This window comes from Salmo trutta, chromosome 22 (genome assembly GCF_901001165.1).
Source record: "Salmo trutta chromosome 22, fSalTru1.1, whole genome shotgun sequence".
Classification (NCBI taxonomy): Eukaryota; Metazoa; Chordata; class Actinopteri; order Salmoniformes; family Salmonidae; genus Salmo; species Salmo trutta.
Genome location: NC_042978.1, coordinates 35402229 through 35414881, shown reverse-complemented (window position 1 = coordinate 35414881; position 12653 = coordinate 35402229). Strand labels below are relative to the sequence as shown.

Genomic DNA, 12653 nt, shown 5'->3' with positions numbered 1-12653 from the left:
GCTCTTTTGTCACATACCCCACAAATGGGGAGACCTCACCTGGCTTAGCTGGTGTCTCTAGAGATGCAAACACTCTCATAGTCACTCAATGCCTAGGTTTACCCCCACTGTACTCTCATCCTACCATATCCTTGTTTGTACATTATGCCCTGAATCTATTCTACCACGCCCAGAAATCTGCCCCTTTTATTCTCTGTTCCCAACGCACTAGATGACCAGTTCTCATAGCCTTTAGCCGTACCCTTATCCTATTCCCCCGTTCCTCTAGTGATGTAGAGGTTAACCCAGGCCCTGTAGCCCCCAGCACCACACCTATTCCCCAGGCGCTCTCATTTATTGACTTCTGTAACTGTAAAAGCCTTGGTTTCATGCATGTTAACATCAGAAGCCTCCTCCCTAAATTTGTTTTATTCACTGCTTTAGCACACTCCGCCAACACTGATGTCCTAGTCATGTCTGAATCCTGGCTTAAGAAGGCCACAAAAATTCGGAAATTTCCATCCCCAACTCCAACATTTCAAGAAACTGCCAAAGGGGGCAGAGTTGCAATCTATTGCAGAGATAGCCTGCAGAGTTCTGTCATGCTATCCAGGTCTGTGCCCAAACAATTCGAGCTTCTACTTTTAAAAATCCACCTTTCCAGAAATAAGTCTCTCACTGTTGCCGCTTGTTATAGACCCCCCTCAGCCCCCAGCTGTGCTCTGGACACCAAATGTGAATTGATTGCCCCCCATCTATCTTCAGAGATCGTACTGTTAGGTGACCTAAACTCGGAAATATTTAGCACCCCGGCCGTCCTACTATCTAAACTAGTTGCCCTCAATCTCACACAAATTATCAAGGAACCTACCAGGTACAACCCTAAACCTGTAAACATGGGCACCCTCATAGATATCATCCTAACCAACCTGCCATACAAATACTCCTCTGCTGTCTTCAACCAGGATCTCAGCGATCACTGCCTCATTGCCTGCGTCCGTAATGGGCCAGCAGTCAAACGACCACCCCTCATCACTGTCAAACGCTCCCTAAAGCACTTCTGAGAGCAGGCCTTTCTAATCGACCTGGCCTGGGTATCCTGGAAGGATATTGACCTCAGCAAGTCAGTAGAGGATGCCTGGTTGTTCTTTAAAAGTGCTTTCCTCATCATCTTAAATAAGCATGCCAATTCAAAAAATGTAGAACTAAGAACAGATACAACCCTTGGTTCACTCCAGATTTGACTGCCCTTGACCAGCACAAAAACATCCTGTAGCGTACTGCATTAGCATCAAATAGCCCCCGCAATACTCAACTTTTCAGGGAAGTCAGGAAACAATATACACAGTCAGTTCGGAAAGCTAAGGCTAGCCTTTTCAAACATAAATTTGCATCCTGTAGCACTAATTCCAAAAAGTTTTGGGATACTGTAAAGTCCATGGAGAACCTCCTCCCAGCTGCCCACTGCACTGAGGCTAAGAAACGCTATCACCACCAATACATCTATGATAATCGAGAATTTCAATAAGCATTTTTCTACGGCTGGCCATGCTTTCCACCTGGCTACCCCTACCCCAGCCAACATCTCAGCACCCCCTGCAGCAACTTGCCCAAGCCCCCCCCCGCTTCTCCTTCACCAAATTCAGATAGCTGATGTTCTGAAAATAGCTGCAAAATCTGGATCCTATCAGCTGGGCTAGACAATCTGGACCCTCTCTTCCTAAAATTATCCGCTGCCATTATTGCAACCCCAATTACTAGCCTGTTCAACCTCTCTTCCGTATCGTCTGAGATTCCTAAAGAATGGAAAACGGCCGCGGTCATCCCCCTCTTCAAAGGGGCAGACAGTCTAGACCCAAACTGTTAAAGACCTATAACCATCCTGCCCTGCCTTTCTAAAATCTTCGAAAGCCAAGTTAACAAACAGATCACCGACCATTTCGAATCCCACCGTACCTTCTCCGCTACGCCATCTGGTTTCAGAGCTGGTCATGGGTGCACCTCAGCCACGCTCAAGGTCCTAAACAATATCATAACCAGCATAGATAAAAGACAGTACTGTGCAGGCGTCTTCATCGACCTGGCCAAGGCTTTCGACTCTGTCAATCACTGCATTCTTATCGGCAGACTCAATAGCTTTGGTTTCTCAAATAACTGCTTCGCCTGGTTCACCGACTACTTCTCAAATAGAGTTCAGTGTGTCAAATCGGAGGGCCTGTTGTCCGGACCTCTGGCAGTCTCTATGGGGGTGCCACAGGGTTCAATTCTTTGGCTGACTCTTTTCTCTGTATATATCAATGATGTCGCTCTTGCTGCTGGTGATTCTCTGATCCACCTCTACGCAGACGACACCATTCTGTATACATCTGGCCCTTCCTTGGACACTGTGTTAACAAACCTCCAAACGAGCTTCAATGCCATACAACACTACTTCTGTGGCCTCCAACTGCTCTTAAATGCTAGTAAAACTAAATGCATGCTCTTCAACCGATTGCAGCCTGTACCTGCCCGCCCGCCTAGCATCCCTACTCTGGAGGGATCTGGCTTAGAATATGTGGACAACTACAAATACCTAGGTGTCTGGTTAGACTGTAAACTCTCCTTCCAGACTCACATTAAGCGTCTGCAATCCAAAATAAAATCTAGAATCGGCTTCCTATTTTGCAATAAAGCCTCCTTCACTCATGCTGCCAAACATACCCTTGTAAAACTGACTATCCTACCAATCCTTGACTTCGGCGATGTCATTTACAAAATAACCTCCAACACTCTACTCAGCAAATTGGATGTAGTCGATCACAGTACCATCTGTTTTGTCACCAAAGCCCCATATACTACCCACCACTGTGACCTGTATGATCTCGTTGGCTGGCCCTCGCTACATTTTCATCGCCAAACACACTGGCTCCAGGTCATCTATAAGTCTTTGCTAGGTAAAGCCCCGCCTTATCTCAACTCACTGGTCACCATTGCAGCACCCACCCGTAGCACGCCCTCCAGCAGCTATATTTCACTGGTCATCCCCAAAGCCAACACCTCCTTTGGCCGCCTTCCCTTCCAGTTCTCTGCTGCTAATGACTGGAACGAATTGCAAAAAGTACTGAAGCTGGAGACTTATATCTTCCTCACTAACTTTAAGCATCAGCTGTCAGAGCAGCTTACCGATCATTGCACCTGTACACACCCCATCTGTAAATAGCACACCCAACTACCTCATCCCCATAAATGTTTTTTTTTTTTTTTTCTCTTTTGCACTCCAGTATCTCTACTTGCACATCATCATCTGCACATCTATCACTCCAGTGTCAATGCTAAATTGAAATTATTTCGCCACTATGGTCTATTTATTGCCTTACCTCCCTAACCTTACTACATTTGCACAAACTGTACATAGATTTTTCTGTATGTTTAACCAGGTCGCAGTTGTAAATGAGAACTTGTTCTCAACTGGCCTACCTGGTTAAATAAAGGTGAAATTAAAAAGATATTAATAAAAAAAGGTATTCAAATGCGCACCAGCAAACACTTCAGGCTGAGGAGTGAGTTTCACAGATCCCATCTGCTACACTAATACAACTCTTCAAGATCCAGCTAGGTTACTCATCGAAATAGTGTGGTTTGGTGGTCCATGCTTATGGGATGAGAAACTTGCCTGAGACCTGAAGACATGTTAGTTTGACATGTGTTAGTTTGTGTTTATTTAAAATATATATATATATTACCTTTATTTAACTAGGCAAGTCAGTTAAGAACACATTCTTATTTACAATGACAGCCTGTTAGTTTCAAGTCTCTGGCAAGCCTAGGTATTGGTTATGTGACTTGAATGGGTCTCTTCGAGGAGGAGGAGGTCAAAGGGGGGGTGAAGTGTAACATGTGGTTTGGGGACCATGCTTGCGTGATGAGTAACTTCTCAAGAGACCTGAGAGTTACATTGTACTGAGTGCTGAACGGGGTAGTGCGTAAAAATAGTCTGTCCTCAGTTGCAACACTCACTCCCGAATTCCAAACTGCCTCTGGAAGCAATGTCAGCACAAGAACTGTTAATCTGGAGCTTTATGAAATGGGTTTCCAAGGCCGAGCAGCCAGGCATAGCCAAGCATCGGCTGGAATGGTGTAAAGCTTGCCGCCATTGGGCTCTGGAGCAGTGGAAATGTGTTCTCTTTTGTGATGAATTACGCTTCACCATCTGGCAGTCTAGTGGACAAATCTGGGTTTGGCGGATTCCAGGAGAACTCTACCTTCCCCAATGCATAGTGCTAACTGTGAAGTTTGGTGGAGGAAGAATAATGGTATGTGGCTGTTTTTCATAGTTCGGGCTAGGCCCCTTAGTTCCAGTAAAGGGAAATCTTAACGCTACAGTATACAATGACATTCTAGACAGTTTGGGGAAGGCCCTTTCCTGCGTCAGCATGATAATGCCCCCGTGCACAAAGCGAGGTCCATACAGAAATGGCTTGTCGAGATCGGTGTGGAAAAACTTGACTGGCCTACACAGAGCCCTGCCCTCAACTCCAACGAACACCTTTGGGATGAATTGGAACGCCAACTGCGAGCCAGGCCTAATCGCGCAACACCAATGCTGACCTCGCAGCAATGTTCCAACATCTAGTGGAAAGCCTTCCCAGAAGAGTGGAAGCTGTTATAGCAGCAAAGGGGGGACCAACTCCACATTAATGCCCATGATTTTGGAATGAGATGTTTGACGAGCAGGTGTCCACATACTTTTGGTCATGTAGTGCATTTCTGACCACTAATATCCCTGGAGCCTGAAATTAGCCTATTAGATGTTAGTATAAGTGGGCTAACACAGTCTTCTGACATGCAGGAGACCCGGTTCGAATCCAGTCAGTCACAAGAGCAAGATTAATTAGAAAGTGGAAAAGCTATCCTTCGAAGGGCTATGAAACTGTATTGTTATTGGGGCCAAATTGCGTTTTTTGTCGCACTCCCTTCTAACGAGTCCTTTGAGCATCATAGAGGGGAACAGAATGCACAACCGTATTCCAGAGAGTCTTAGCTTTCAGGAATTAAGTCATAATATCTCAGCCCAAACGCTAGAACCAAAATCATAGGAAGAAAGTGTATTCAAAATGCCACATTGGCTTCAGAAATCTGTTTAACACAAAGATTCTATCTGTTCTCTTCTACCATTCCTTGCTGGCAAAGTACCAGGATGTTAACTCTGATTTTGAATCTGAATGTAGAGAACTGAATTTGAAGACTGAATCCGAACGCATTTAAGAAGTTGAATGTTTGAAACTTTGGTAAACTTGAAATTATAGTTTATAAACTTGATACCAGGGCAATGAATGCAATATTTACCATATTGAAATTGAATATATAAATATAGAATTTTAATATTCAATTAAATAGAATTTTAAACTGAATGCAATATTAATTCAATCAGTTTAAAATCATGAAATACAAGTTCAATTTATGAACTCAACGGCTCAATTTGTGCATTACAAACTCAAAAATAATGAATTCAATATCTAAATACAAATTCAAAAATAATGAAATCAAATACAGTTTCTGTTGGCACTGAATTCGCTCCATATTTTAACTGGAACCGGTATTACCCTTGATGAATGACTTACTTTTGGTCTGCTCCACTGTGTAACTGGGGGAGGGCCTCCAGAGCCTGCTTGAAGTTGGCGCTGAAACAAGATACACACAGTTGACACGACACGACACACACCAACATTCTACTACACAAAGGAGGAGACATACCATCACACAAAAACAGATTAAACTAGCTGGAGTGCTGCTTTCGCTTCCTTTTCAATGTACAGTACCCCCAGGTAATGTAGACTAGAGAGTGTCTGGTAGAAGGTGTGGGTAAGATTAATGGGACTTACAGGAAAGACAGTGAGAGTACTGTGTAGTTTCTGTAACATATGTACGTGTATACAGTAGTATGCACAGTGTGTGTGAAGTGTATGTGTGCGTGTGGTACATAGGTGTGTAGTGGTGTAGTACAGTACAGTCTCAGGGAGTGTTTTTGGGGTCTTACTGGCTCTCAGATGACAGGTAGGAGGCTACAACATCTCTCAGAGCATTTATCTCCAAACGGGCCTGAAGAGAGTGAGAGAGAGAGTGAAATGAGGTGGAAACAGCTGCACTTCCTAACCCCCTGCCAAATGTATGACCATATAGGAGACACATATTTCAGTCAGATTACACAGACCCACAAAGAATTCGAAAACAAATCCAATTTTGATAAACTCCCAAATCTATTGGGTGAAATACCACAGTGTCCCATCACAGCAGCAATATTTGTGACCTGTTGCCACAAGAAAAGGGCAACCAGTGAAGAACAAACCCCATTGTAAATACAACCCATATTTATGTTTTATTTATTTTACCTTTTGTACTTTAACTATTTGCACATCATTACAACACTGTATATAGACATAATATGACATCTTTATTCTTTTGGAACCTTTTTAAGTGTAATGTTTACTGTTCATTTTTTATTGTTTATCATCTATTTCACATACTTTGGCAATGTAAACGTATGCCATGCCAATAAAGCCCTGAGTGAGTGAGTGAGTGAGTGAGTGAGTGAGTGAGTGAGTGAGTGAGAGATGGATAAAGAAAAAATAAATAATGGGTAAATGAGGTTAAAAGGTCCAGTGCAGCAGTTTTTATTTCAACATCAAATATTTTTTTACTGTAATTAAAATGGTAAAAAAGAAACAAAAATAGCTTCTTCGCAAAGAGCACTTTCTCAAGCAAGAATTTTGCTCGGACTGTCTGGGAGTGGTCTGAGTGGGGAAGGGAAAACTGAAAACTAGCTGTTATTGGCAGGGGTTTAGAGCTCTTTCTTATTGGTCTATTAACTCATTTACACCAGGCAGGCCAAAACTCCATCCCACCAAAACAAGCTGACATTTCTGGCAGTCTTTTCAAACAGCTCTTACACTAAAAGAGCAGTTATCATCATTTTCATAATTTCAGTGTAATTCCAACTTCATAGTGTGGAAATATATACTGTATAAAACAGTGACTGCACTGGGCATTTAATAGAGCACTTTAGGGTAATTTAAAGTATCCTCAGTTTGGACTGTAGAGTGTAGTACCTCGCTTTTCAACTCATCCTTGACCGCTGGCTACGTCCCTTCCGTCTTCAAAATAGCGAGAGTTGCACCCCTTCTCAAAAAACCTACACTCGATCACTCCGATGTCAACAACTACAGACCAGTATCCCTTCTTTATTTTCTCTCCAAAACTCTTGAGCGTGCCGTCCTTGGCCAGCTCTCTTGCTATCTCTCCCAGAATGACCTTCTTGATCCAAATCAGTCAGGTTTCAAGACTGGTCATTCAACTGAGACTGCTCTTCTCTGTGTCACGGAGGCTCTCCGCACTGCTAAAGCTAACTCTCTCTCCACTGCTCTTATCCTTCTAGACCTATCTGCTGCCTTAGATACTGTGAACCATCAGATCCTCCTCTCCACCCTCTCCGAGTATGGGCATCTCTGGCGCGGCTCACTCTTGGATTGCGTCCTACCTGACAGGTCGCTCCTACCATGTGGCGTGGCGAGAATCTGTCTCCGCACCACGTGCTCTCACCACTGGTGTCCCCCAGGGCTCAGTTCTAGGCCCTCTCCTATTCTCGCTATACACCAAGTCACTTGGCTCTGTCATATCCTCACATGGTCTCTCCTATCATTGCTACACAGACGACACACAATTAATCTTCTCCTTTCCCCCTTCTGATAACCAGGAGGCGAATCGCATCTCCTCATGTCTGGCAGACATATCAGTGTGAATGACGGATCACCACCTCAAGCTGAACCTCGGTAAAACGGAGCTGCTCTTCCTCCCGGGGAAGGACTGCCCGTTCCATGATCTCGCCATCACGGTTGACAACTCCATTGTGTCCTCCTCCCAGGAGCCTTGGCGTGACCCTGGACAACACCCTGTCGTTCTCCGCTAACATCAAGGCGGTGACCCGATCCTGTAGGTTCATGCTCTACAACATTCGCAGAGTACGACCCTGCCTTACACAGGAAGCGGCGCAGGTCCTAGTCCAGGCACTTGTCATCTCCCGTCTGGATTACTGCAACTCGCTGTTGGCGGGGCTCCCTGCCTGTGCCATTAAACCCCTACAACTCATCCAGAACGCCACAGCCCGTCTGGTGTTCAACCTTCCCAAGTTCTCTCACGTCACCCCGCTCCTCCGCACACTCCACTGGCTTCCAGTTGAAGCTCGCATCTGCTACAAGACCATGGTGCTTGCCTACGGAGCTGTGAGGGGAACGGCACCTCCGTACCTTCAGACTCTGATCAGTCCCTACACCCAAACAAGGGCACTGCATTCATTCACCTCTGGCCTGCTGGCCCCCCTACCTCTGCGGAAGCACAGTTCCCGCTCAGCCCAGTCAAAACTGTTCGCCGCTCTGGCACCCCAATGGTGGAACAAGCTCCCTCACGACGCCAGGACAGCGGAGTCAATCACCACCTTCCGGAGACACCTGAAACCCCACCTCTTTAAGGAATACCTGGGATAGGATAAAGTTATCCTTCTAACCCCCCCCCCAAAAAAAATAGAGATGTACTATTGTAAAGTGGTTGTTCCACTGGATATCATAAGGTGAATGCACCAATTTGTAAGTCGCTCTGGATAAGAGCATCTGCTAAATGACGTAAATGTAAAATGTAGTATACCAGTAGCTGGTCTGGTAGAGGTGCTGGGGTTTAGAATCATCAGTAAAAGAGGGTAAATCCCCCTAGTTGGTGGCTCTTCATTTGACGAGAGAGAGAGAGAGAGAGAGAGAGAGAGAGAGAGAGAGACACATCTGAAAGTGTGTGTGTGCGTGGTGTACCTGTATGGCTCCGTTCATGCTGAAGGATGACACACACTGCATGAGACGGCTCATCTCCTCTGCCACACCATCAATGATTCTAGTCAGAACCCTGGGAACTAGCTCCTTTGACACTGTGAAGACCTGAGAGAGAGGAGAGAGGAGAGAGAGATCAAACTCTCTCTTTGACTACTGACTGACTGCTCTACTCATTACAGAAGGACCCCAATAATTTTTGTCATGCATCTCTTCATTATACAGAAAGGCCAATGCCTTACCTCAGCATGAACAGTGATGATGTTGACCAAGGCTTCCTTCAGGTAGTTCCTCACACCTTGGAAAAAAGGTAGTTTCATAATAACGTCAAAACCCAAAACCGATCATATGAAACTGATCCCAGACCTAACACATTTATCAGTTCTCTTTTACTATAAGACTAGACTGAAATGCAGTGGGCGAGGAAAGATCGAAAGTAGTTATTTCTATTGGTAGAGGTTGAGATGAGCCATATAATGTACGTATTCTCCAATCAACCTTGAGAATGGTGGGTGTATAACGTGTAATGGCACCCCTAAGTAGGAGTGTGAACATTTAAATGTATAAACGAAGTTGGGATCCTTGACGTTAAGAAAAATCCCTAACAACAACATTTGAATCCCAGTTTCCGTGTTATAGTCTAACTAAACAATAGGCTATGAAGGCCTGGGGAAAGTTAACAGCATAGTGGTAAATTCTGGTGCCCTGGCTACCACACTGTGAACAATGTGAAGTAAACCTGTGCACATGCGCAGATACTGTGTGTGACTGTGCGAAAGCTCATCTCAGCATCCTAGCCTATTCATTGACCATAGGCCCTGCTTTACTGAAGTTGCAGACATTGCAAGCCAAGAAATTGTGAGATACAGCATTCCATTGTGAGATACAGCTTTTGATTGCCAATTGATAGGCCTAGTGCACCGTTCTGACTGTCTGCCTGGTGGCCGTCCTGCCTATACTTTGTCCATCTCCTCTGTCAATTCAATTAAATTCTATCTCTGTCCCTTGCTATGAAAGATGCGAGTGTTTGTGTTCTCGGAAGTACAGCAACAAGTCAGTCTCCTCCGTTCCAAAAATACTGAATCTTGACACTTAGAAATGGGAGTTGACACTGGAGTCGACATGCAACGAGTCGAGAAATAATTTTTGAGTCGACTCTCCACCACTACGTCATCATGGTTAACAGTTGGACAAATTTCATAGAAAGCTCCTTTTAACCTCATTCACAGCTGCATTGTGAATTCACATGGAATTCTATAAAAAATTCTTAGCCTTTTAACAAATGGCCGTTTAAATATTAAGAAAACTTTTCCATTTGTCACATCCCCAATGCCATGTTGAGAAGACAATATAATAAATATAAATGAGATGATTGTCTGGTGCTTTAAAGATTAATCCCTCCAGGGGGCAAGAGTGTTACCACGAGAAAACAAAAGACCAAAACCAGTGAAAGTTGTCTTTCTGTTTCCGCTGGCAATGCAGGCCTCAGCATACACACCAATCACCCACATGTTTAGCCAGTGAAAGTATCATATCCTATTCCTTATAGCTGTGGTTAATAAGCCCAAATGTTCCTGTTTCACTATTAGCGGAACACGCAAAATCGTAAAAGGCACCACTTTTTCTCCCTGGAACATTGAGGAGCATAGGGGAGTGGCGCACACACAAACTTCCTGTTTTAAGGTACGTAAACCACACACAAGTTTCACCTGTGCACAGCCTCGTACACATGGATGTGCTATGTGTGTGTGTGTGTGTGTGTATATGTGCATACACACACACAAAACCACAGACCAGAATGATATGTCCATGTCACTTCTAACATCACTTCAATTTAGAGTGTGTGTGTATGATTGTATGAAGAATTCACTGAAGATTCAGGGTTTGAGCTCCCTCACCCACAACAACTGATGACTAGCTTGTAGAGAAAATATAGACAGAGACAGAGAGAATATTTTCGTGGATAAATACACAACAGGCAGATATGAAGGGTAGCCTTGGTAAGGTGCCAATAAAGTAGGGCTGGGACGATACCAGTATTGCGATACTCGGATTTAACTTCTTTAGGAAAACAGTCCTAATGTTGGAAACAAACACTATGTTTTCATCCAGAGTCACATGTATTTATTTTCCCAGCTATAGCACACAATATTTTACATACAGCAGGTTTTTAAAGGACAAAAAGTTTGATCTGCTTGATGATTTCATTTGCCATGGTAAAAATATTGTGATACAACCCTAATGCAGAGTAGACTAAGAGTGGACTGCATGTGAAGTTGTGAACATCAGGCTAAGCACATCCAAGCACTGTTCATTGTAAAACTTCAGGACACACAGAGACATTTAGTTAGTGCTGAGCGATTACTGCTTTTTGAGGTTGTTTCGGTTGGATTATGAAAAATAAATCCCGGTTTTCGATTTCCTTAATTATTTATTTTTTCATTAAAAGCACTATGGATTATGTGGGTTGAATGTCATGATGGTAGTGACTGCCCATTTCTGCTAATCACTTACTAACCATCATTTATTCACATTCATTTACTTTAATAAAATATTTGTTTTATTTGATGACTTTATTATTTCATTCCAAGTCATCATCTCTATAGAGCTTCTGCCCTATGATGTCTGACAAAATCACTATTATACTGACGGGCAGACCACAGGGAGGACGTAAGTGAACTGGTATTGTGGTGCCAGGACAACAAACTCTCCTTCAACATCAGCAAAGCAAAGGAGTTGTTGACTTCAGGAAGCAGAGGAGGGAACATGCCCTGATCCACATCAAGGGGACTGCAGTAGAGAGAGTAAGCAGTTAAGTTTCACTGCGTCCACATCACAGAGGATTTGTCATGGACCAACAACAACACCAATCTTGTCAAGAGGGTGCAACAGTGTCTCTACTTCCTAAGGCAGCTGAAGAAAATCAGCAAGTCACCCTGGGTCTTCTCCAAATACTACCTCTGCACCATCGAGAGCGTCCTGACCGGTTGCATCACAGCCTGGTACAGGAATTGCTGTGTCCACGACCAGAAGTCCGTCCAGTGTGTGGTGAAGAAGGTTGAATACATCACTGGGACCGTGCTCCCACCCATCCAGGACATCTACTTGAAACGGTGCATGAGGAAGTCCCGCAGCATCATCAAGGACCCCATACACCCCAGCCATGAGCAGTTCACTCCCTTACCGTCGGGCAGGCATCGGAGCATGAGGTCTGATAGAAACAGTCTCTGAGTCTGTTGGTATCTACAAGCCATCAGACTGCTGAACACTTGAACTGGACTGACCACCTGCTCGGATTCTCCGCACCTTAACACACATGCGCTCACTTGCTAACTCATCCACTCACTCACACACATATACACTACCAGTCAAAAGTTTGGAAACACCTGCTCATTCAAGGGTTTTTCAGATTTTTTTAAACTATTTTCTACATTGTAGAATAATAGTGAAAACATCAAAACTATGAAATAATACATATGGAATCAATAACACATAAGTAACAAAAAATGTTAAACAAATCCAAACATATTTTAGATTATTCACACTTGGCATTCTCTTGGCATTCTCTCAACCAGCTTTATGAGGAATGCTTTTCCAATAGTCTTGAAGGAGTTCCCACATATGATGTGCACTTGTTTGCTGCTTTTCCTTCAATCTGCGATCCAACTCATCCCAAACCATCTCATTAAGGTTGAGGTCAGGTTTGTGGAAGCCAGGTCATCTGATGCAGCACCATCACTCTCCATCTTGGTCAAATAGCCTTTACACAGTCTGGAGGTGTGTTTTGGGTCATTGTCCTGTTGAAAAACAGATGATAGTCCCACTAAG

General features: G+C 44.0%; 1 protein-coding gene across 3 annotated transcripts in view; it reads right to left on the bottom strand.

Moving 5' to 3' along the window:
• Window positions 1–12653, bottom strand: part of exoc2 (exocyst complex component 2) — a 97006-nt gene that overhangs the window by 8811 nt on the left and 75542 nt on the right. For all 3 annotated transcript variants that reach the window (XM_029707823.1, XM_029707824.1, XM_029707825.1), the window contains 4 exons: window positions 9068–9123; window positions 8811–8933; window positions 5996–6057; window positions 5580–5639 (listed from right to left, as the gene is read on the bottom strand). In XM_029707823.1, the coding sequence (XP_029563683.1) occupies window positions 5580–5639; window positions 5996–6057; window positions 8811–8933; window positions 9068–9123 (301 nt within the window). The remainder of the gene's footprint in view (window positions 1–5579; window positions 5640–5995; window positions 6058–8810; window positions 8934–9067; window positions 9124–12653) is intronic.